General features: G+C 42.7%; 1 protein-coding gene across 5 annotated transcripts in view; it reads left to right on the top strand.

Annotated features, from left to right (window-relative positions):
• LOC126714736 (protein SIEVE ELEMENT OCCLUSION B-like) overlaps positions 1-26,092 on the top strand; it is an 87,955-nt gene that overhangs the window by 48,860 nt on the left and 13,003 nt on the right. The window contains exons 1-5 of one of the 5 annotated variants that reach the window (XM_050415017.1): positions 19,897-20,366; positions 20,524-20,562; positions 21,834-21,887; positions 23,173-23,211; positions 24,284-24,337. The exons of 3 other annotated variants lie outside the window; for them this stretch is intronic. In XM_050415017.1, the coding sequence (XP_050270974.1) occupies positions 20,133-20,366; positions 20,524-20,562; positions 21,834-21,887; positions 23,173-23,211; positions 24,284-24,337 (420 nt within the window). In that variant the 5' untranslated portion in view covers positions 19,897-20,132. Of the gene's footprint in view, positions 1-19,896; positions 20,367-20,523; positions 20,563-21,833; positions 21,888-23,172; positions 23,212-24,283; positions 24,338-26,092 lie in introns of those variants that run through there. One more of the 5 variants, XM_050415018.1, reaches the window with a different exon arrangement.

Below are 26,092 nucleotides of genomic sequence, written 5' to 3'. Positions count from 1 at the left end.
AGGGTTACCGATCAACCGCCTATGGGTCTGGGAGACATAGCCATCCAGACTCCTCCCCGGCCAACAGGAGGTATCGTTATTCATGAGCCGCAAACCCAGGTCGAGCCGGGTGTTACGTCCTCCTCCCAAGCCACACCAGCGTGGAAGCCTAAGTTTTTGCTGGATGGCAAGCCTCTGCCTTCAACTGCTTGTGTGCGGATGTGGGAGAAAGGTGAGGGGGGTCGCATTGCTTAGACCCTGGCCGAGGGTCTTCTTCTTCTCGATGACGTGCATGTTTTTGAGGACGGGTCGGAGGAGTCCGTAGGGCGCCGGTTAGAGTGACATACTATTGCGGTAACTTTTTGTTTGTCTACTACTTACCATTCCTTTCTTTTCATTTCCGTACTAATATCTGTGTTTGTCAGGCTGCTTAATTGGCTCATATCCTGGTTGGCCGTGCAAAGGATCTTGCCGAGGAGGTTGATCGTGAAAGGGGGGCACGGGAGTCAGCTGCCAAAACGGCAAAGGAAAAACTGAAGGCAGTTGATTCTGCCGAGAAGAAGGCTGCTGCCGCGGAGAAGAATAGAGCATTGGCGGAGAAGAGGTGCTCGGAGCTCTTGGCTAAGCAGAACGAAACAAACATCAAGCTAGCTGAATCAATTAGCCTAAACAAATCCCAAGCCGAGGAACTCACCGACCTGAGGGCAGCTTTGGAGGCCTGTGAGCAAAAATGGTATAACGAAGGGTTTGCCGATGCCGAGAAATCTGCGGAACCGGTGGTGGTCCAAGCTCGAAGGCTGGGTTTTGAGGCTGGGTGGTTTGCCGCCCTGCAAGCTTTGGGTGTTCCCAAGGATTCCCCCCTGAGAGACCTCGGCCAGATTCCCTTTCCGAGCCCCGTTATTGTCGTGCAGGAGCCGCCAGTGCCTGTTGAGGAGGAAGAAACAGCAAGCATGAAGGAGCTGGTGGAACAGATTGATGCTCATGCAGAGCCAGATGAGATGGAAGCCACCAGCATCCCGAATGTACAAGACCTGCTCGGTGAGAACCTACATTTTCCCGTGACCGACCAGCGGCAGCCTGAAGCAACAGATCCGACTAGGCCCTCCACCTGACTAAGTTACTTGCTGTCCAGCTTTTTTTATGCTTTTACTTCTTTTTACTGCATTTTTTTTTATTAGTATATTTGCCTACGTCACCGGGTTGTGGTGACTGAACAATTTCCTTATTTCCCGGGGATGACCCGTAAACAGTTGCCAACTTTTGGCAATGAAACATTAATTCTGCTTTCAATTCTGCCTTTAACTTTTTGAATGACCTTCTGTTCGTTGTGTGTTTGCTTGAATTATGTTTGCGAGCGCTTCACTTTGACCCTCGGTGCCGTCTTTCTTTATCTATTTTTGTGGTTATTTATTCTGTCGCATGTTGGGCCGGGAGCTGCCTGCACGGTGGGTTAAATCATGCCCCAATATATCGCGTTCATATGACGGGTGTTAGTTTTCCTAACTGTAAGTGGCATGATGCCTCAAAGCCTGGTGCATAGTTCTCCCCTGCTCGGCGATTTTGGACGATCCGAGAATGAAATTGCAATCCTTAGTATTTGTAAGGGTGTTAAGGTTTCCGCCTGCTCGGCAATTTGGATCGAACCGAGGATGAGGCTACCTTTTTTTTTTTTTTTTTTGTAACGATAAGGTTTCCACCTACTCTGTGATTTTGATCGAATTGAGGATGAGGCTTCTGTCCTTAAGATAGTTTTTTTTTTTTTTTTTTTTTTTTTTTTTTTTTTTTTTTTTTTTTTTTTTTAACGATAAGGTTTCCACCTGCTCAGCGATTTTGATCGAACCGAGGATCAGGCTTCTGTCCTTAGAGTTTTTTTTTTTTTTTTTTACAAAACATGCAATTTTCTTAAAGTGCAATGACGGAGTTGAAAACAGCTTAGACAAGTAACTTCATCATTAACTTGATTTTAGCGAAGTACAAGGTTTCGACTTACATTTCAGTGTATGGAAGTGTATGGATGGTCACAGATAAAACTTCTTTAGGTTGTGGACATTCCATGGCCGGGGGAGCGGCCTCTCGTCAAGGTCTTCCAGGTAGTAAGCCCCTGCGCCTGCGATGGCGGTAACTCTGTACGGTCCCTCCCACATTTGAGCAAGCTTCCCTGCAGCTACGTCTCGCATCTTTCCCACGACCTTTCTCAGCACCAAGTCCCCGGCGCCGAATTCCCTACCCTTTATATCTCGGTTGTATCTTTGGGCAAGTCTCTGTTGATACTCCGCGAGCCATATGGTTGCTGCCTCCTGGCATTCTTCTAACCAGTCCAAGCGCTCCATCATTAAATCGGCATTCTGGACAGGGTCAAATCCTGCGACCCGTGCACTGCACAAGCTCATTTCGGTCGGTATCACGGCCTCTACCCCATATGTCAAGGAGAAAGGGGTCTCTCCCGTGGATCTTCTGGGAGTTGTACGGTAAGCCCATAAAACGTTAGGTAGCTCTTCAACCCACCTCCCTTTTGCCCCGTCCAACCTTCTCTTCAACCTGTTCAAAATCGTCTTGTTCACTGCCTCAGCTTGGTCGTTGCTTTAAGGGTATGCCGGAGAAGAATACTTGTTCTTAATGCCGAGATCGCTGCAGAAGGCCCGAAAACCTTTGCTATCAAACTGTAGCCCATTGTCTGATATCAGTGAGTCCGGCACCCCAAACCTTGTGACTATGTTTTTCCATACAAACTTTTTCACGTCGGTATCCCGAATATTGGCCAAGGCCTCGGCTTCCGCCCACTTTCTGAAATAATCAACTGCCACCAATACAAACCGGCGGTTACCTCTTGCTCGGGGAAAAGGGCCGAGGATGTCCAGCCCCTATTGTGCAAACGGCCATGGGCTACTGACGGGGTTTAGACGACCTACTGGCTGGTGGATTAGAGGGGCGTGTTTTTGACATTGTTCACACTTCCAGACATATTCTGCGGCATCCTTCTGCATCTGTGGCCACCTAAACCCCTGGCTCATCGCCCTGTGTGCTAAAGACCGCCCCCCAACATGGCCACCACACACTCTGTCATACAGCTCGGTCAGAAGTTCATTCACTTTCTCAGGATGTAAGCATAAAAGGTACGGGCCTGCGAAAGACCTTCGGTACAATTTGCGATCTACCGACAGCCAATACCAGGGAGCCACTCGACGAATCTTTTTAGCCTCCTTTTCATTGTCTGAAACTTTATCCTCAGTTAGGAAATCTATGATCGGGTTCATCCAGCACGGATTGGCTACTGACACCATGGCCACCTCAACCCTCGCCGGGTTACAATCATTTTTCATATCGATACTTGGCTCCCTTATAAGTTCTATTTTGACGAGCCGAGGAATATCCTCGGTAGTAGACGAGGCCAATGTGGCCAGCGAGTCTGCGTGTCTGTTTTGTGCCCGACCTACTTGGGCCACCTTCACTGTCCCAAACTTGCTAATGATTTGCTTAGCTGTGCTCAGATAGGCTTTCATCCGAGAGTCCCGAGCTTCAAAGCTTCCTAGTATTTGATAAACAACTAGCCGAGAGTCTGAATAAAGCTCCACAACCTTCGCGCCCAGATGCAATACGGCCCTCAATCAGGCTAGAAATGCCTCATATTCGGCTTTGTTGTTTGAGGCTTTGAATCCTAATCTAAAGGAATGTTCTAGTCGTATGCCCTCTGGGGTGGTTATGACAATACCGGCTCTGGACCCCATAGCATTCGAAGTGCCGTCTACAAACACTTTCCACGGATGACTTTCTGCATTACAAATTATCTTCCCATCATTCTTAAGGGTAAATTCTGCAATGAAATCAGCAAGAACTTGTCCCTTCACCGAGCTTCGCGGCCGGTACCTTATGTCGAACGAACCCAACCGAGTTCCCCACTTGGCTATTCGGCCTGTGAAGTCTGATCTTTTTAACAATGACTGCAGGGGATACTCGGTGAGGACGAACATAGTATGAGCCTGAAAGTAATGCGGCAACTTCCTTGTGGCGTGCACCAGTGCCAACACTAACTTCTCCAGGGCCAGATATCTCGTCTCGGCATCTACTAAGGTTTTGCTTATGTAATACACTAGCTGCTGCACTCCTCGGTCTCTTAGCAACACAGCACTCACGGCGTGGTTGGACACCGAAAGGTACATAAACAAATCCTCTCCGAACTCTGGGGCCGTTAACATGGGCGCTTTTGCCAAGTATTCCTTCAGATCTCGAAAAGCCTTATCACATTCCTCGCCCCATTGAAACCCTTCCACTTCTTCAGAAGTTGATAAAATGGTCTGCAGTGATCAGCAAATTTGGAGATGAATCGGTTTAGGGTGGCTAACATCCCGGTTAGCACTTGTACTTCCTTGGAATTGCTCGGCGGTTTGAGATGATTCACGGCCTCTATCTGGTCAGGATTGGCCTCTATCCCCCGAGTAGAAATCAGATGACCTAAGAACTTGCCAGCCCCCACACCAAAAGTACACTTCTCAGTGTTTAGGCGCAACTTATGCTGCCGAAGTATCTCGAATACTCCCCGGAGATCTTCTGTATGTTGCGACTCCTTTCTGCTCTTTACCACCATATCGTCAATGTATACTTCTACCGTGCACCTAATTTTCTCTTGGAACATCCTCGTCATCATCCGCTGGTACGTGGCTCCGGCGTTCTTCAACCCAAATGGCATGACTTCATAGTGATAGTTTGCACCCGGGGAGACAAATGCTGTATTTTCTCGGTCCTCGGGCGCCAAGGCGATCTGGTGATACCCCTGGAAAGCATCCAAGAAGCTCATCCTTGGGTGCCCATATGTGGCGTCTACTAATTGATCAATCTTGGGCATCGGGAACGAATCTTTAGGACATGCCCGATTTAAGTTTGTGAAATCTACACAAACTCTTCATTTACCGTTCTTTTTCTTTACTACCACCGTATTTGCTAACCATTTCGGGAAGAATACTTCTCTTATCACTCCTGCCTCCTTCAACCTCTGGACTTCCAAGTTTACCGCGTCAACATGCTCCTTCGATGCTCTTCTCGATTTTTGTTTTTTTTGGGGGAATGATGGGTCCACGTTAAGCTTATGGACAATGAACTCGGGATCTACGCCGGGCACTTCGTATGGACTCTAAGCAACAACATCCACATTCTGCAAAAGGAATAACAACATCTCTACCTTTTCTCGGTCGTTCATGCTCATGCCTATCTGGAAATACCTGTCAGTGTCTGGAAAGATTCTAACCTTCAAAACCTCCTCGGCACCATCCGCTCCTGTTTCCCCTTGGGGCTTCTGTAATTGCTATAAAGTTTCTTTTTCGGTGGCTTCTGCTTGTCCAATCTGTTCGCCCTTCCATTTGACCACGGCGACAAGACACTGCCTAGCCACTCGTTGGTTCCCTCGTACCACAACGACTCCATACTCGGTGGGAAATTTAACTTTCACATGCAGGGTGGACGGAACAACCTTCATTGCGTGAATCCACGGCCTTCCCAAGATTGCAGTGTACGGTGAGAATGATCGGACTACTATGAAGGTCACCATTACTTCCTTGCCTTCCATGTCCACCGAGAGAGAAATCTGACCTTCAGGGATCATGACTTTTCAATCAAACGAGACCAGCGGCGTATCATATTTCACCAAGTCCTGACTCTTCAATCTGAGCCCTTCAAACAAATCTGGGTACATTACGTCAGCTTCGCTTTCCTGGTCTATCATCACTCTTTTCACTAAGAACCCGCTTATCCGAGCTATTACTACCAACGCATCATTATGAGGTTGGATCATTCCCTCCAAGTCTTCCTCATCAAAAGAGATTATCAGCCGACCAACTTTCATCCTTTTCTCGAGTGATTCTCCCTCCACGCAGGCCACTATCAGTACTCCCTTAGCTATGGCCGCATCTCTCGGGGCAGCGTGGATGACTTCGATCACTCCCAGCGGGGGTGGGAGGGGATTCCTTTTCTACTGAACACCCTGGCCGGCATTTCGATCTACGGAGTCCAGTACGAACTCTTTCAGATGCCCTACTTTTACTAGCTGCCCAAGATGATCTTTTAGTACCCGACACTGCTCAATGGTGTGCTCTTTATCCCTGTGGTATGTGCAGTACAAGTTTTGATTCCTCTAAGATGGGTCACCCCTCATCTTGTTCGGCCACCTGAAGAACTATTCGTTCTTAATTCGATCTAGAATTTTGTGCACAGGCTCTTTGAACGCCACATTAACTCCTTCCATTTGCGCCTCTGGTTCCTGCATTCTGAAATCTTTTTTCAGTCTTGCCGGAATAATGCCCTGCCAAGATCTGTCGAGTATTGGGGCCTTCCCCTTATTCTGTAGCCGATCATCTTCCAGAAGCTTATACTCCTCAATGCGCCTCATAAGTTGCCTCATATCCTCGGGAGGTCTTTTCGTTAGCAACTCCCGTAGTTTAGAATCCTCAAGGAGCCCCATCCTGAAGGTGCTTGTCGCTATCTTCTCATTTCCCCCACCGATCTCGTTGTATAGTTCCCAGTACCGACTGGCGTAACTCCGAAGGGTTTCACCGACCCTAATCTTTATGGAAAGTAGCGCATCCACCGGCTGCGGCACTCGGCTGCATGTCACGAATCTACTGCCGAACTCTTGAATCAACTCGGCGAAGCTGCGAATGAAACCTTTTCGTAACCCATTGAACCATCTCAGGGCCGTGGAGCCGAGACTAAAGGGGAATACCTTACACATCAGCGCATCATTGTGTGCATGCAAGGACATCATGTGGATATAATGACTGAGATGCTCCACAGGATCCATTTTCCCATCGTAGGAATTGAATGGTGGTTGTGTAAATTGACTCGGCATAGGGGCCCGTTCAATTTCATTGGAGAATGGTGACCGGGCAGCCCTTCGTAAGGCTCGGCTCATGGCATCCATGGCAGCATTGTGGGGTCGTCGTTCCTCTGGTGAATCCAATCCTCGGTCGTCGTATCCGTGAAAGGTTCCGGTGATGACGTGTCTCTCGGGAGTGTGAGTGGTTCCTGCGCCAGCGTGATTCTCGGGAGGGTGACCGGTTTTGGAATCGTTGGGTACCGGATTGGCTAGAGCCCTCTTCGCCTCGATTTCCCATGCTATCATTTCTCCTTTGCCGGTGGTTTCGGTCCCTTTCCTGGAGTCGACCCCTTGCTTCCAACTCTAGATCCATTACCAGTCTGCGCAATCGCTCCAGCTCTCGGTCCCTATCATCACGCTGCCCGTGTCCCGAGGCACCCGACATCGTTCGGTGGGTCTGGTCCGATCCTTCTCCCAGGCTAGATTCTTCTTCTCCTTGCAGACGATCTCTATCCTCACGCCCTTTATGTCTTCTTTCCCACCATGTGGAACCCCAAGAAGATCCTATCGAACCGCTCTGGGCGCGCCCTCCCGAACACCCCTCGGACATTTCCCTTGTTTGAGTCTCAATCGAACCACAGCTTCATAGGAGAGTCCCACGGTGGGCGCCAATTGTGCGCGCCGGAAATGAGACTATTAGGCTTAGTCTCACTTAGGCTCACAAGTTATTTATAAGGTGAGCTTTAGGATTTCCTACTTTGGGTTGTTTACGGCACAGAGACTCAAAGTAATATCCTCTCTCCCTCCCTGAATGACTGTTTTTTCTTCCTTTTTTCTGAACCCCCTTTTCTCCCCCAGCTTCTCCTATTTATAGCTCTGAGTTAGTGGGGAGATCATGATTACTGCCATTGTTAGTATAATTGAAGGTCCAATATTATCTGTTGTAAGTGGATGTTTAGGTGAGAGTGAAATGCAGCGATTATGGCTTTGGAACTTGGTTCCAACTCAGATTAATATGCTTGGTAGTGATGTTTCCTGAACTGCCGAGCATCCTATGGTACGTCCGGACAAGGTCTCATTGTTTGTTCGGGAAATTTATGCCGAGCATCGGTTAGGGGTCGAGGCTCAAAACTTGTAGTTCGTGAAGGTAGTTTCAAACAGAATTTAAAGTAATGGGGCCGTGCCATTGGGCCTGGACCCAGGGCCCAATTGGGTCTTGGGACCTCGGTGCTGTACATAGATAATAAACTTTTACGCAAAGTAAACTATCCTAAGTTCATAACCGTGGTTCTCAGAATCAAAGTCAAATCGTACAATCCTACTAGATTAAAATGACTAGTGTGCGCGCCGAGGACAGGGTTACTGGGCCTAACCCCTACTTGGGCTCACAACTTATTTGTATGGTGGGTTTGGGTATCCTACTTTGGGATCGTTCTAGGTTTAGAGACTCAATGAGATCACTTTTCGCTCTTTCTCTGTGTTTCTCCCTCTTAGACTCTCTTTCTTTTTCTCTTTTCTCTCCACAAAATTGCCTCCCCCTCACATTCTTTAGTTTCTCCTATTTATAGCCAATTGTTAGTAGAGGGATTATCATTACCTTTAAACTAGTGCAATGAGAGGTCCAATGTCGTTAATTTTAAGTGGATGTTTAGGTGTGAATGGCTTTGGAAACGGTTCCCATTGCAGCAAGTGTGCTCGGCGGCGAAGTTTTCTAAGGCACTGCCGAGCACTCAAAGGGCGATGTGACCGAACATTTGCATATCGTCCGGGGATGACTTTCTGAGCAATATGTGAGTTGGAATCCACGGTCCGCTTTTCAAGTATTTGAACAACACCCAACTTAGGCTCGTAGTTATTGTGGGCTCGGGCCAGGATTCTGTGCGGTACGGAGGTTGGACCCCTGGGCCATACTATTAATCCATGGCCCAAGGCCCAAATGGACTTGGATGTTAGGGGCCATACATTAGCCCCCCCCCCCCCCCCGATTCGTTCTCGACTTCCAGGGATGAATCAAGGAGCCAGAGAGGTAGTATTTGCCCGAGAAACTCAATGGGCGTGTTTTGGGCGGTTACAGAGATTCATTAATGCGTTTCTCAAAAGGCACGTTACATCTAACCTTCTGGTTCAGCCGTCATAATTACCTGTCGGTTCACAAACCGAGGCGCGCGTGTTGGTGGCTTTAGGTATTTCTAAGGTCTCTCTTTTTGCTCCATTATTGCTAATTAACTGATGCCCATTTTCTCTGGTTCCTATAAATAGTTCATCACAATTCATTTTCTCATTTTTCATTCTTTGTCCTCTGAAATTTTTCTCTGCCGAGCATTCACCTGCGTACTTGTCCACAAACACAGGATCCTCCTCTCCCTTAGAGCCAAAAGTAAGTTTTCTTCCCCTTTTCTCTGCTTTAATTTCTTTTCCCAAAGTTCTTTCTGATTCTTAGGCTTTAAGATGGGTTTTTCTTATCTTTTGAATGCCGGGGCGCCCTTAGCCGCTTTTAGGCAAAACTATAGTGTTCCCGATGATGTGGAGGTGATGTATTGCCATGAAAGCGAAATCGCTCTCCACAGAGGGGAAGGCACTGACTTTTTCCCGTTGATGTCTATTCTAGAGGGCGGGGTTAGGTTTCCTATAAACCCACTTTTGCTTAACGCCTTTAGATATTATGGATTGAGTCCCGACCAACTTCCCCCCAATTTTTATCAGGTAGTGAGTTATGTGAGTAGGTTAAACCAAACATTTGGTTTGCAATTAGATCATCATGACATAAACCACATGTACAACTTATGTGGAAAGAAGAAATCCAATTACTACTTAAAGGTTAGAGATATGAGGGCATAGCTAATTTTGTGCCTATCGGACTCTAATAGAAACTCTGCCGGGGAATACGTCCGGGTGCGTGGCAATTGGTTTGCCGGTGGTATCCCTCCCCCTTTATCTCGGCGTGAAGTTGGTTCGTTCTAATCTTTAATTTATTCTATCCCTTCTGTTTGTAGCTATTTTATTTACCCTAACTTTGATTCGCTATCTTTTGCTGCAGACGGTTCGGTGTTTACCCAAGATATCAGAACAGTTCACGTTCGGGACCTGAACATTGTACTCAGGTTTGAGATTTTTGTGCATCGAGACAGGTAGCTCCAGGCATCCAATCTCATACTTGGCGTGGACCCCATGTATTTCACTTGGCAAGCCTTCGACCAAGCCCTTATTGTAAACAGCCCTCTCCTCTCCTATATAGATGTTCGGCATACGAACTTCCTGCCTCCAAATTTTACTATAGGTGAAGCCCGAGACATCGGCCCGCGATACACCTGTTCGGATGAACTCGTGCCTATAAGGGACGAATCAGCCGAAGTAGCATCTCGATATCCCCGGGAACGTGCTCACGAGGCCGTCCAACGTGAAGTTGTACCTGCAGAACCTAAGGCTCCTGTTCAAGAAACCGAACAAGAAGCCGTAGAATCTAGTGACTCCTCCAGGACGCACTCTGTCCCTGAAGAGATGGTGACCCGCAAAACTTGAACAGTTAGCCGTTTTATCCCCAGTTCAAGTTAGACCGTTCGACAACAGCCACCCTAGGGACATGGCTTGACTCCTCCTACCCATCCTCCACCTCCTCCTCCTTCCGGACGAACTCGTAAAAGACAACGGGTTGCTGACCTAACCTCCACCAGCCCGGGAGACGCTCCAATTCAAACTCCCCCCTAACTTTCCAGGGGTGTTACTATTCGGGAGCCCCCGGCCCAGGTCGGGACAAACATGGCTTCATCCTCCTGACCAACGCAGTTATGGTAACCTACCTTCGAGTTGGATGGCACGCCTTTCCTGGCTAATGCCAGCGTACGGACATGGGAGAAAGGAGACACATTCTCGTTATTGTCGTATGTGTTGGTAGGGAGGAGGCTGTCAAAACGGCTAAGGAGAAAACAAAAAGTGCTGAGGCCACCGAGACGAGAGCTACTGCTGCGGAGAAATCCCGGGCGTTGGCTGAGAAAAGGTCGGCGGAGCTGGTGGCAAAGCAAAATGAAACGGATTTGAAGCTGGCCAAAGCAACGAGTTTGAATGTTACCTTATCCGAGGAAGTAGCCGATTTACGAGTGGCCCTGGAAGCTTGTGAAAGTAAGTGGTATGACGAAGGGTTTGCTGATGCGGAGAAGGGCGTGGAATCGGTCGTAATGCAAGCTCGGCAGCTGTCATTTCAGGAGGGCTGGATGGCTGCCCTACAGGCCTTAGGAGTGCCCGAGGACTCCCTTCTTAGGGACCCTAGCCGGATTTCCTTTCCGGACCCTTCCCCAGCCGCGCAGAACAATGCGGGACCTATTGATGAGGAGGAGACAAACAGTCTGAGGGAGCTAGTGGAGCAGATTGACGCTCATGTGGAACTAATCGGGACAGAAGCCACCAGCAACACCCCCACTACCGGCCCTTCCGGTGAAAATGTTCACCCCCAACCTTCTACATCTGGACATCAGTTTACTGAGATGGCATCCGAGACGTAGCCCGTGGATCTTACCTCATAATTGCCGAACCTATTTTACATTATTCCTTATTCGCTTTTACTTAGTAATTTTTATTTTGAGTTGGTTTGCCTACGTTGCCGGGTTGTGGTGACTAAACAGCTAATTTCTGGTTTTTTACTAAACAGTTATTTAATTTCTAGGTTAAACTTAATGTCACCGGGTTTTGGTGATGAAGTAATTGATTTTTCATATCTGATTTTGACTAAGGTCTATTTGCCGACCAGTTGCCTTAATTGCATTTATGATTGTGCATCTATATTCTATTCTCTTTGTAATACCTCAGATTCTCCGTGCATGCATGTTTTACTAATGAACAGGGCATGTTTCCGCCCAAGAATATTTTCTTTTAAATAATATTTTCTTTGTAATACTCCTGTCCTTAGAATGTTTTTTGAATAAGGTTTTCCACCTGCTCGGTGATAGGGATCAAACCAAGAAGCAGACCTCTGTCCTTAGAATTTTTGAATAAGGTTTCCACCTACTCGGTGATAGGGATCGAACCGAGAAGCAGACTTCTGTCCTTAGAATTTTTGAATAAGGTTTCCACCTGCTCAGTGATAGGGATCGAACCGAGAAGCAGGCTTCTGTCCTTAGAATTTTTTAATAAGGTTTCCACCTACTCGGTGATAGGGATCAAACCGAGAAGCAGGCTTCTGTCCTTAGAATATAACTGACTGCTTGAATCTCCTCACCTTCCTCCACATTTAACAACTGGATGTGCTAAACAGATAGAGTTGATTGGGACTGCACGAACAAGTTACATCGTTATCATATTAGTTAGTACAAGGTACATTTTTCCGTGTATGCATGGTCATTGATAAAATTTCTTGAGATTATAAACATTCCAAGGCCGGGGCAGCGGTATCTCATCCATGTCTTCTAGATAATACGCTCATGCGCCTGCAATGGCTGTAATTCTGTACGGTCCTTCCCAAGTCTGGGCTAGCTTCCCGATGTTTGTATCTTGCATGCTTCCTACTGCTTTTCTTAGTACCAGGTTTCCGGCACTGAATTCCCTCACCCTTATATCTTGGATATAACGTCGGGCAAGCTTTTGTTGATACTTAGCCAGTCGTATAGTTGCTGTATCCCGATGTTCTTCAAGTAAATCAAGACACTCTATCAGCAGACTATCATTCTGGGACATGTTGAATTCTGAAACTCGCGCGCTACACAAATTGACCTCGGCTGGTATCACGGCCTCCGCCCCGTACGTGAGAGAGAATGGGGTCTCCCCCGTAGACCTTCGAGGAGTTATCCGGTATGCCCACAAAACATTGGGTAGTTCCTCGACCCAGTTACCCTTTGCACCTTCCAGCCTTCTCTTCAGGCCATTCATAATTACCTTGTTCACGGCCTCAGCCTAGCCATTACCTTGGGGATACACTGGAGAGGAATATATGTTCTTGATGTCGAGGTTGCTACAAAATTCACGGAAAGCTCGGCTGTCGAATTACAGTCCATTATCCAATATAAGTGAGTCCGGCACCCTAAATCTGGTGATTATATTCTTCCATACAAATTTCTTCACATCCACGTCTCGGATATTAGCCAGAGCTTCCGCCTCCGCCCATTTAGTGAAGTAATCTACAGCTACCAAAACGAATCTTCAATTGCTCATTGCTCAGGGAAATGGGCCGAGGATATCCAGCCCCCATTATGCGAAGGGCTAAGGGCTACTGATCGGGTTCAAATGGCCCGCTAGCTGGTGAATCAAGGGGCATGCTTTTGACATTGCTCACACTTACGAATGTATTCCGTGGCGTCCTTCTGCATTTGGGGCCACTAGAATCCCTGAGTCATTGCTCGGTGCACCAATGATCGTCCTCCTACATGGTTGCCGCACACCCCTTCATGCAGCTCAGCCAAGAGTAGACCTACTTTCTCTGGGTGTAAGCATAAAAGATACGGTCCCTCGAATGACCTGCGATAGAGCTTTCGATCTTTCGACAACCAATACCGGGTAGCTATCCTGTGGATCTTGTTGGCTTCCTTCTCATCGTCCGGGGTTTGATCCTTGGCTAAGAAGTCAATGATAGGATTCATCCAGCATGGTCCAAGTGTCGCAATTGCTGTGACTTCGACCCTTGCAGCCCCCGTATCTCCCGCCACCTTAATGCTAGGCTCGGGGACAAGCTCCACTTTGATTAATCGGGGAATTTCCTCGGCTATTGATGATGCCAGCGTGGCGAGGGAGTCGGCATGTCTGTTCTGCGCACTGGACACTTGGATCACCTTCACCGTACAAAAGTTACTCATGGCCTGCTTTGCCAACTCTAAGTATGCTTTCATCCTGGGATCTCGAGCCTCAAAACTTCCCTACACCTAATTGACTATCAGTCGTGAATCCGAATAAATTTCCACGTCCCGTGCTTCCAACCTTGAGACTGACCTCAATCCGGCAAGCAAAGTTTCGTACTCTGCCTCGTTGTTGGAGGCATTAAACCCCAACTTGAACGAATGCTCCAACAGAATACCTTCCGGGGTAATTATGACGATCCCGGCATCGGCCCCTTTGGCGCTGGAAGCACCGTCCACATGCACCTTCCACGGGCGATGCTCTAATTGACAGACCATTTCCCCTTGGTTCTTAGGAGAGAATTCCGCCACAAAATCAGCTAATACCTGCCCTTTTACTGAACTTCTCATCTTATACCTTACATTGAATGCCCCGAGTTGTGTCCCCCACTTAGCTATTCGCCCCGTGAAGTCAGATCTTTTCAATAATGACTGTAGGGGGTATTCAGTCAATACATACACGATATAAGCCTGAAAATACTGAGGCAACTTCCTGGTGGCATGTACTAAGGCCAACACCAATTTCTCTAAAGGCAAATATCTGGTCTCTGTGTTGACTAGGGTCTTGCTAATATAATACACGGGTTGTTGTACTCCCTGGTCTCTTAAAAGTACGGCACTTACAACATCGTCGGATACCGAGAGGTACATAAACAGTTCCTCTCCGGGCTCTGGTGCTATTAGCATCGGTGCCTGCATTAAGTATTCCTTGAGATCCTGGAAAGCCTTTTCACATTCATCATCCCACCGGAATCCCTTCCATTTCTTTAAAAGCTGATAAAAAGGACTGCAACGATCCGAAAATTTTGAGATGAATCGGTTAAGAGCGACTAACATCCCAGTCAACACCTGTACTTCTTTCGGATTGCTCGGCGACCTAAGACGCTTCACGGCTTCGATCTGGTCGGGATTAACTTCTATCCCGCGGCTGGTGATCAAGTATCCCAAAAATTTGCCAGCCCCCACTCCAAAGGCACATTTTTCTGCGTTAAGGCGCAACCTATGTTTCCTTAATATCTCAAACACCCCCTGAAGATCCTCTACATGCCGAGCCTCTTGCTTGCTCTTCACCACCATATCGTCAATATACACTTCAGCCATATGCCCAATTTTATCCTGAAACATCCTCGTCATCATCCGCTGATATGTTGCCCCAGCATTCTTTAGCCCAAAGGGCATCACGGTGTAATGATAATTAGCGTTGGGGGATATGAATGTCGTTTTCTCCTAGTCTTCGATGGCTAGGGCGATCTGATGGTATCCTTGAAAGGCATCCAGGAAACTCATCCTCGGGTGCCCGTAAGTGGCGTCCACCAATTGATCAATTTTTGGCATAGGAAACGAGTCCTTCGGGCATGCTCAGTTTAAGTCCTTGAAATCCACACAGACCCTCCATTTTCTGTTCTTCTTCCTAACAACCGCGGTATTTGCCAGCCACTCCGGGAAAAAGATCTCCTTTATCGCTCCGGCCTCTTTCAGCCTTTTAACCTCCTGCCTTACCACCTCAATATGGTCTTTGGCTGATCTTCTCGGGTTCTGCTTCTTCGAGGGATATGAGGGGTCTACATTAAGCTTGTGGACGATAAACCCAGGAACTTTATACGGGCTCCAAGCAAAGACATCTATGTTTTGAATCAGAAACAACAACACTTGCACTCTATCCTCATCTTTCATACTTGCTCCAACTTGAAAATATTTATTAGTATCCAGTAATATCTTTACCTTCATTAGCTCATCGGCGCAGCCAGCCCCCATTCCTTCTTGGGGCCCCTATAATTGCTATAAAGGGACCTTCCAGGATGCATCTTCCCACCCAACCTGCTCCTGTTTGAACTACCCATTCCCCTTATCTCTCACTAGTTATCCGGTTGTTTCTCCTTGATTGACTTGATTCCCCCGCTTCCAATTAACTACGGCAATAAGACACTGTCTTGCCACTTGTTGGTCTCCCCTTATCACGGCAATACCCTGCTCAGTTGGGAACTTGATCTTTACATGCAGGGTAGACGGGACAGCCCCATTGAATGGATCCACGGTCTTCCCAGAATCATCGTATACGGGAAAATGAGGTTACTATTGTAAATGTTACTACCACCTCCTTCCGCCCCATAATTATGGGAAGTGAAATTTGCCCTTTAGGAATTACTACCTTACCATCGAACCCAACCAAGGGCGAAGTGTGCTTCACAAGGTTCTCTTTCCTCAGTCCGAGTCCCCTGAACAGATCCGGGTACATTACGTCAGCTCTGCTTCCTTGGTTTACCATTACCCTTTTTACTAAGAAGCCACTTATCCGAGCCATGACCACTAATGCATCATCATGTGGTTGGACTGTTCCCTCCAAATCGTCATCGTCGAATGTGATAGGCTCCCGTGTAAACTTCATTTTATTATCCGGCGGCTGTACACCCGAGTGACCCTCTACTGGTACTACAGTTAACACTCCTTTCTTTCTTCCTGCAAGGAGCCCCACTGGGGCGGCATGGATAACTCCAATCACCCCTACAGGGGGTGGGAGAGGGTTCCCCCTTTACCGAGTATCTTGCCCTGCAACTCTGTCCCCCCGAGTCCAGCACAAATTCCTTTAAATGCCCAGCCTTGACCAATTGCCCGAGGTGATCCTTCAACACCCAACACTGTTTAGTAGTGTGACCTTTGTCCCGGTGATAGGTGCAGTACAAATTCTGATTCCTCCTGGATGGCTCCCCTCCCATCTTGTTCGGCCATCGAAAATACAGCTCGTGTTTGATTCGATCAAGAATCTTATGTACCAGTTCCTTAAATGTCACATTCACTTCTCCCATCTGTGTTGTCGGTTCTTGAATCGTCAAGCCCCTTCGGGATCTGAATGGAAACCCATTTTACCGGGGACGATTCATCATCGATGCTTTGCCTTTACATTGCAGCTGGTCATCCTCTAATCGTTTATATTCCTTAATGCATCTCATAAGCTGCCTTATGCCCTCGGGAGGCTTCTTAGTCAACGACTCCCGTAGCCCGGAGTCCTCGGGCAACCCCATCCTAAAAGTGCTTGTTGCGACCCTTTCATTATCTCCACCTATCTCATTGTATAGCTCCCAATACCGGCTGGCATAACTACAGAGGGTCTCTCACGCCCTCATTTTCATGGACAAAAGCGCATCTACCGGCTGAGGTACTCGGCTGCAGGTCACAAACCAAACGCTGAACTCCTGAATTAGTTTGGAGAAACTGCATATGGATCCTTTCCGTAGCCCGTTAAACCACCTCAAAGCGGTTAGTCCCAGACTCGAAGGAAACACCTTGCACATCAGCGCATCGTTATGCGTATACAGAGATATCATCTGAATATAATGACTGACGTGCTCTACTGGGTCAGTTTTCCCGTCGTAGCAATTGAACGGTGGGCGGGTAAACCTGTTTGGCATTTCGACCCGCTCGATGTCGTTCGAAAACGGGGACCAAGCTGGTTTTCACAAGGTGCGACTCATAGCATCCATGGCAGCATTTCGAGGCCGCCTCTCCTCTGGTGAGACTGAATTCCTAACTTGATTCTCCCGAGAACGTGAGCGATCTCAGTGTTGCCTTAAATCTCAGGAGAGTGACCGGTTCCTATATCGTCGAGATCCTCGCAAATGTGAACGGTCTTGGTACTGACGGGATTCCCGGGAATGTGAACGACTTCGCCGTTGCGGAGATCCGGACTGATTAGATCCCTCCCCGTATCTATTTCCCCCGTTGCCGACCTCCCGTTCTCGGTCATCTCTGTCTCTTCTCCGACTCCTACCCCTTACCTCCAGCTCCATGCCCCTGACTAGTCTGCGCAGCAGTTCAAGCTCTTCATCTCTCTCCTCCCTCTGCCTACGTCCTGTAGCACCAGAGACTGTCCGTTGGGTTTGGTACGATCCTTCTCCCGTGCTGGACATTTCTTCTCGTTGGTCGTGCTCCCTATCTTCTCATTCCTTTTGTCTGCGCTCTCACTAGCTAGACCCCCGAGAAGATCCTACGGATCCGCTTTCCTCATGACTCCCCGAATGCCTTTCAGACATTTTTCCCGAGCTCGAGTCCCTCTAGAACCATAGCATTATAGGAGAGCCCCACGGTGGGCGCCAATTGTGCGCGCCGAGGACAAGGTTACTGGGCCTAACCCCTACTTGGGCTTACAACTTATTTGTATGATAGGTTTGGGTATCCTACTTTGGGGTCGTTCTAGGTTTAGAGACTCAATGAGATCACTTTTCTCTCTTTCTCTGTGTTTCTCCCTCTTAGACTCTCTTTCTCTTTCTCTTTCTCTTTTCTCTCCACAAAATTGCCTCCCCCTCACATTCTTTAGTTTCTCCTATTTATAGCCAATTGTTAGTGGGGGGATTATCATTACCTTTAAACTAGTGCAATGAAAGGTCCAATGTCGTTAATTTTAAGTGGATGTTTAGGTGTGAATGGCTTTGGAAACGGTTCCCACTACAGGAAGTGTGCTCGGCGACGAAGTTTCCTAAGGCACTGCCGAGCACTCAGAGGGCAATGTGACCGAACATTTGCATATCGTCCGGGGATGACTTTCCGAGCAATATGTGAGCTGGAATCCACAGTCCGCTTTTCAAGTATTTGAACAACACCCAACTTAGGCTTGTAGTTATTGTGGGCTTGGGCTGGGATCTCGTGCGGTACGGAGGTTGGACCCCTGGGCCATACTATTGATCCATGGCCCAAGGCCTAAATGGACTTGGATGTTAGGGGCTGTACAACTAGGATCACGTATTTTTTAGGATTGCATGTAGGATCAATGGGATCGTGTAGGATCTATAGGATTACACTAATCCTACAATCCTAAATAATCCTACAATCCTAAATGATCTTACTAAAAATCCAAATTTGCTTGGGGTTGGCTTCAAAAACAATAGCCCAATCAACCCAATGATAGAAACAACCTAATAGGCCCTAGACAATGAAGAAATGTGAAAAATGTGAAGTAAAAATATAAAATAAATAAATAATAAATAATAAATAATAAAAAACCTCATGAAATAGATAATGATGATGATGATGATTATGATTATGATGGTGGCTATGATAAGAATCTTAGAGTGGATGATTAAATCTTCACTCCACCATTATTTCACATTGTTTTTGGATTTTATATTATAATTAGGTAGTTGCCATTTGCAAACTTACTTTGGATTTTGAACTTGGAACTTAGAAACTTTAAAAACATTTTCCAATTGTGTTGATACTTGATAGTTATTTTGACACTTGGTTACTTGTTAAACATTTTGGATAGATTGTGCAAAAAATTAAGTGTATTTGTTTCATTAGTGTATGCCGCAATAATGATGGTATGGAAGTGACATCATACTTCTGCAGTATTTGTTTTTTTAACGAATGAATTCATAATTTATGAAGAAATGTTATGTCCACAACATTTTTACAACACTTTCATAACAAATCTTAAGTGGTAAGTTATTATTAGTTGTTATAAGTGTACAAAAAAGTAATTTAAGTTGTGAATTTAAATTAGAACCAATAACAATTTACCACCTATAATTTGTTATGAAAGTGTTGTAAAAATGTTGTGGATATAGAACTTTTTAAATTTATGTGATTATTTAACATAAAAATCCACCACCAATGTGTTTTTTTCTTTCTTTTTTTTCTCCAAAAAAAGTAGTAATTTAAGATCCAATCTTACGATCTATGATCCGTTGATCTCCCATGATCTTACATAGAATCCTGACTTTAACAACCTTGATTAAGATGGTTTATCAAAAGTTAATAGTGAAATGATGATATGATTACTATGTACATCTAATATTATATGATATCAAATACCTTCTCCTCTCTTTTTTGGAGTTGGGTATTATATGCTTTTACTTTTTACTGCATAAATGTTACTAATTCATGGCCTTTATGAATGGAGAATAAAAAAGAAAAAAAAAAAAATAAATCAAGATCCGGTGATGAGACAAGGGTACAACAGAAGCTACCTTTCCACATGGAGTTGGGCATTTTATGTTTTTACTTTTTACTGCATATATATTACTAATCCATGGTCTTTATGAATGGAGAATAAAAAAAAAAATATATCAAGATCCGGTGATGAGGCAAGGGTACCACAAAAGCTACCCTTTCACTTAAAAGGTTAACCACAATGAAAGCAAGGAATCCGGTGATGAGGCAAGGGTACCACAGAAGCTACCCTTTCACTTAAAAAGGTTAACCACAATGAAAGCAAGGAAGTTGATGCCGCTGGGCTTTATTCCTTTTCTGATGGCTTTATATATATATATATATATATATAGTCCAGCCAAATTTGCAACAAACACACAAGCCCACCTCTACCCTAATCCAAGAGTTTCTACGCTTGTAACACATGCGAAATTTGCTTTGTTGTTGCCCAACATGGACAGCAAGGGAGTAGCAGATTCCCCGTAGAAACCCAACGTTGCCAGTTCTGTACAGCTTCCCAGCCATGCATCAATGTGTCACAAGGTTCAATATTGCACCAACCCTCCCAGCAATTGGGTCCTTCGCAGCCAAACCTTAGTTCTTCGCAGCAACCCATGCCATTGGGTTCTTTGAAGCAATCCAGCCTGGTCAGCAAGGTGGAACCCAGTGCTATGCACCAAGACCGAAGCCTTAAAATGTCCAATGACAATGTGCTGGTGAGTCATATTCTGGGAACCCATAATCCACATGGCCAAGAAGTTTATGCCAAACCACTTCTCGGCCTTGTCGCAAAAATTCTTAGTCTTGGGCCTCATTGCGATCTCAGTCCTGACACCACCATTATAACGGTATAATACTGTACTTTTTAAGATATGGTTCTCGTTTACATCCTGCTTGATGGAGGGAATGTGTATGTAATTTATTGAATTGAAGGCATCCAGTCATAGCGTTTTATCTTATTTAATTTGTTTTCATTTTCTAATTACTGCTTGTATTTTTTTGCAGGATGCTCCCTTGCTTGAGAAGCTCCAAACTGCTAAAAAGGTTACAACAAATCACTAATATAGAATTGAATGATGTTAGAAATATTACAAGTTTTACTATAAAAATTTTATAACCTAATGTGCCAATTTTAATGACAAAACAAAAAAAAAAAATTATAAAATCTATTATTACTAAGTTATTGATGTGTACACTAATGACAAATCAAATTCATTATCACGTTAGTTTAAAACTTTTTATAATAATATTAGATGTAGTTTTAAAATTGTTTTACAAGATTTTCATGCTGCATATTATATAATGCAATTATTTCTCAAAGATATCCAATAATCAATTTTGTTAGAAAAATGGATTATGTTATGCAGGTGGTTGGCTAACTTTAAGCCAAAATAAAAATGGGACTTACAATTGCTTTGAGGTTGGTCAGAGTTGGATGGTATTTTTCTCTATGAAAGAATAACGACAAGTTGTCACTTGTACAATTTAAGGAGTGACAGAGAAATTGACTCATATAATACCGACTTAAACATTGGTGGTGAAAGTAGCTACCTTAAAAATGTTACAAGCATTTTGAGGTTTGTGTTAGTATAATAGGTACCTTATTTATTGCATACATTACTGATTGAGTTAAAATCAAGAACAATCAACATTGTCTTTGATTTTAGTCTCAATGAAGGATCATTTGTCCCTAGTGGCGGAGACATGAATATTTGTTTTGGGGGAGGGGGGAGGGGCGAATTGTGACACTAATATATTAGACAAGACACATACATACACACACATACCAAACATATAAAATTGTAATATTTTCTATCAAAATTATGTTTGTTTTAAATTTTATACCAAAGTGAGTAAAAAATATTTTAATTGAACTAATAAAATTTTCAAAAATATAAATAATCCAAAACTTGGAGCAACAAGTTTGGCTCCAAACATGTTTGGAGCTATTTTCTTCTAACCCATTATGTGGCAAATAAAGAGACATTTTATGGGTAGTTTTAGTCACAAGACTTTTTTTAATGATTCAATAACTTATTTAATCACCACATAATAGATTGAAAAGATAGATCTAAAAATGGTTGGTGCAAATCCTTATAAAAATAAAAAATAAAATAAAATAAAAAAGATATAAGAACACATTTTACAATAAAAAATGAAATTAAGAAAAATAAAGTATTGTCTCGAAAAATATTAGACCATTTTTTTTATGAGCATCGTTGGACTAACTCAAACATTTGGGGGGGACTCTTATTTTGTCGTCCAATTCTTATATTTGTTTTCATTTTCTTATTACTACATGTATTTTTTTGCAGGATGCTACCTTGCTTGAGACACTGTTGTATACAATCGACCAAACTACTAATAAGGTTACAACAAATCCCTATTACAAAATTGAATGATGCTAGAAATATTATAAGTTTTACTGTAAAAATCTTACAACCTAATGTGCCAATTTTAAGTGCAAGATAAATAATAGTAATTTATAAAAAAATATTATTACTATGATGTTGATGTGTAAACTAATGACAAATCATATTCATTATCACATTAGTTTGTAACTTTTTGTAATTATATTTGATGTAGGTTTAATGTTGTTTTACAAGATTTTCATGCCGCAAATTATATAACACTATTATTTCTCAAAAAATCCAATAATCAATTATGTTAGAAAAATGGATCTTGTTAAGCGGGTAGTTGGCTAACTTTGAGCCAAAATAAAAAAGGGACTCGCAAGTTGTTTGAGGTAGGTCTGAGTTGGATTGTATTCTTCTCTGTGAATGAATAACGTCAAGTTGTCACTTGTTCAAGTTAAGGAGTGACTGAGAAATTGACTCATATAATTCTTACTGAAACATTGGGGAAAGTAGCTAAAAATGAATAATCCACCACCTTGGAAATTTTATAAACATTTTGTGGGTTGTGTTAGTATAATATGTGTCATATTTATTGAATATATTATTGATTGAGTTAAAATCAAGAACAATCAACACTGTCATTGATTTTAGTCTCAATCAAGGATCATTTGTCCCAAGTGGTGGAGTCAGGAATTTTTGTTTAGGAAACCAAGTTGTGACACTAATATATTAGTCAAGACATACACATATTTTTTTTATTTGATAAGTAATATATATACACAGCTACCAAAAAAAAAATCATAGTATTTTTTATCAAAATTATGTTTGTTTCAAATTGTATACCAAAGTGAGTAAAAATATTTCAATTAAACTAATGAAATTTTCAAAATATAAATGATATAAAAACTGGAGCAACAAGTTCGAAGCTATGTTATTCTAACCCATTATATAACAACTAAAGAGACATTTCATTAGTAGTTTTAGTTACAAGATTTTTTTTCAATGACTCAGTGAATTGTTTAATCGCCACATAATAAGTTGAAAAGATAGATCCAAACATGCTTGGTGCCAGGCTTTATAAAAAAATATAACAATATAAGAGTACATTTTACAATAAAAAATGAAATTGAGAAAAATATAGTATTGTCTCAATAACTATTAGACCAATTAATTTTTTTAAGAACATCATTGGACTAACTCAAATAATTTTGGGGGGGGGGGGGGGGGACTCTTATTTTTTTAGTCCAACTCTTATATTTGTTTTTATTTTCTAATTACTGCTTGTATTTTTTTGCAGGATGTTCCATTGCTTGAGAAGCTTGAAATTGCTAAAAAGGTTACAACAAATCACTATTACAAAATTGAATGAAATATTACAAGTTTTATTATAAAAATGTTATGACCTAATGTACCAAGTTAAGTTCAAGATAAAAAAATAATTTATAAAATCTATTATTACTATGTTGTTGATATATACACTAATGACAAATCATATTCATTAGTACATTAGTTTGTAACTTTTTATAATAATATTAGATGTAGTTTTAATATTGTTTTACAAGATTTTAAATCCACATATTATATAACATATTATATAACGCAATTATTTCTCAAAAAATCCAATAATCAATTGTGTTAGAAAAATGGATTTAGTTAAGCAGGTGGTTGGCTAACTTTGGGCCAAAATAAAAATGGGACTTACAAGTCATTTGAGGTTGGTCTGAGTTGGATTGTATTCTTCTTTGTGAAAGAATAACGTCAAGTTGTCACTTGTTCAAGTTAAGAAGTGACTGATAAATTGACTCATATAATGCCTAGTTAAACATTGGTGAAAGTAGCTAAAAATGCATGATCCCCCACCTTGTAAATGTTATAAACTTTTTGAGGGTTGTGTAAGTATAATATTTACCGCATATATTATTGATTGAGTTAAAATCAAGAACAATTGACCCTGTCTTTGATTTTAGTCTCTATGAAGGTTCATTTGTCCCCAGGGGCAGAGTTAGGAATTTTTATTTGGGGCAAACTTGTTACACTAATATTTTAGTCAACACACACAAACAAATGCTTACATACATACATACATATATATATATATATATATACACACACACACTTTTTTATTTGATAAGTTATATATATACACACCAAACAAAAAAATCATAGAATTTTCTATCAAAATTATGTTTGTTTTAAATTTTATACCTAAGTGAGTAAAAATTAAGTATTGTTTCAATCACTATTAGACCAAATTTTTTTTTAAGAGCATTATTGGACTAATTCAAATATTGGGGGTTGGAGGGGGGACTCTTATTTTTGCTTTCCAACTCTTATATATATATATATATATATATATATATATATTTTTTTTTTTCATTTTCTAATTTTTTTCTTGTATTTTTATACAGGATGCTGCCTTGCTTGAGACACAGTTGTCTACGATCGACCAAATTACTAATAAGGTTACAACAAATCACTATTACAAAATTAAATGATGCTAGAAATATTATAAGTTTTACTATACAAATCTGACAACCTGAGTTGCGAATTTTAAGTACAAGTCAAAAAAAATAATTTATGAAATCTATTATTACTATGTTGTTGATGCGTACGCTAATGACTAAATCATATTCATTAGCTCATTAGTTTGTAACTTTTTTGTAATAATATTATATGTAGTTCTAATATTGTTTTACAAGATTTTCATGCTGCATATTATATAAGATATTATATAACACAATTATTTCTCAAAAAAAATCCAATAATCAATTATGTTAGAAAATTGGATTTTTTTTAAAGCCAGTGGTTGGCTAAATTTGAACCAAAATAAAAATGGGACTTGCTAGACCTTTGAGGTTGGTCTGAGTTGAATCGTATTCTTCTCTATCAAAGAATAGCATCAAGTTGTCACTTGTTCAAGTTAAAGAGTGGCTGAGAAATTGACTCATATAACGCCACTTAAACATTGATGAAAGTAGCTAAATATGCAAGATCCCCCACCCTAGAAATGTTATAAACATTTTGTGGGTTGTGTTAGTATGATATATATGACATATTTATCGCATATGTTCTTGATTAAGTTAATTAAAATCAAGAACAATCAACATTGTCTTTGATTTTAGTCTCATTTAAGGGTCATTTTTCCCGAGGATTGGAGTTGGAAATTTTTGCTTGCGGGGGCAAGCTATGACACTAATATATTAGTCAGACACACACGCACGCCGCGTGCACACACTTTTTTATTTGATAAGTTATATATATATATATATATATATATATATATATATACACATAACAAAAAAAAAAAAATTGCATTTTCTATCAATATTTATTTCAAATTGTATAGCAAAGTAAGTAAAAAATGTTCCAATTGAACTAATGAAATTTTCAAAAACATTATGATCCAAAACTTGGGGCAACCAGTTTGGCTCCAAAACATATTTAGAGCTATCTTAAACTAACCTATTATGTGGCAACTAAAGAAAAATGTCATCAATAGTTTTAGTCACGAGATTTTTTTTACTAAGTCAATGACCTATTTAATTGCCACATAAGAGGTTGAAAATAGGGATGGCAATTTTGCCCCACCCCGCTTCGCCTCGCGCGGGTTTTCCTCGCCCTGCAAAGGTGGTGGGGCAGGAATGGGGCAAGATTTTAGCCCCACACCACGAGGCGGGACGAGGATGGGTTTAGACTTTTTAGATCCACCCCGCCCCACCCCTCCACTCCATGTCTCCACCCCACCCCGCATTGCTAAGGGTTATAATTGTAAATTTTTCATACCCTAAAATTCTACTATTTAAACAAACATATCAATATTAGCTTATTTTATTCTACCCAATGTGGTTCTTTGCCATTATTTTGTTATGTGTTATACTATGAGTTTTTTTTTTTTTTTTTTTTTTTTTTTTTTTCTAAAAACTGATTTGATTTGACGGGATAAATTTAGTTATAATTTCAAGTATATTTTTATTAATGAAATAGGTTTCATTAAAAAAATTATACTAGTTGTAAGGCAAATTAACAAAAAGTGGAGTTATACGGGTTAGGACGGGGCTTCGCGAGGCCCTAAGGGGTGGGAACGGGGCAAGACAAAACTATGCAAGGCGGGGACGAAGACCCCATCCTTCGGCCCTACCCCGCCCCATTGCCATCCCTTGTTGAAAAGATAGATTCAAACATGCTTGGTGCAAAACTTTATAAAAAATTTAACAAAT

The sequence above is a fragment of the Quercus robur genome, chromosome 2 (assembly GCF_932294415.1).
Source record: "Quercus robur chromosome 2, dhQueRobu3.1, whole genome shotgun sequence".
Taxonomy (NCBI): Eukaryota; Viridiplantae; Streptophyta; class Magnoliopsida; order Fagales; family Fagaceae; genus Quercus; species Quercus robur.
The sequence above is the reverse complement of the archived record's forward strand: the minus strand, read 5'-3'. Positions and strand labels throughout refer to the sequence as shown.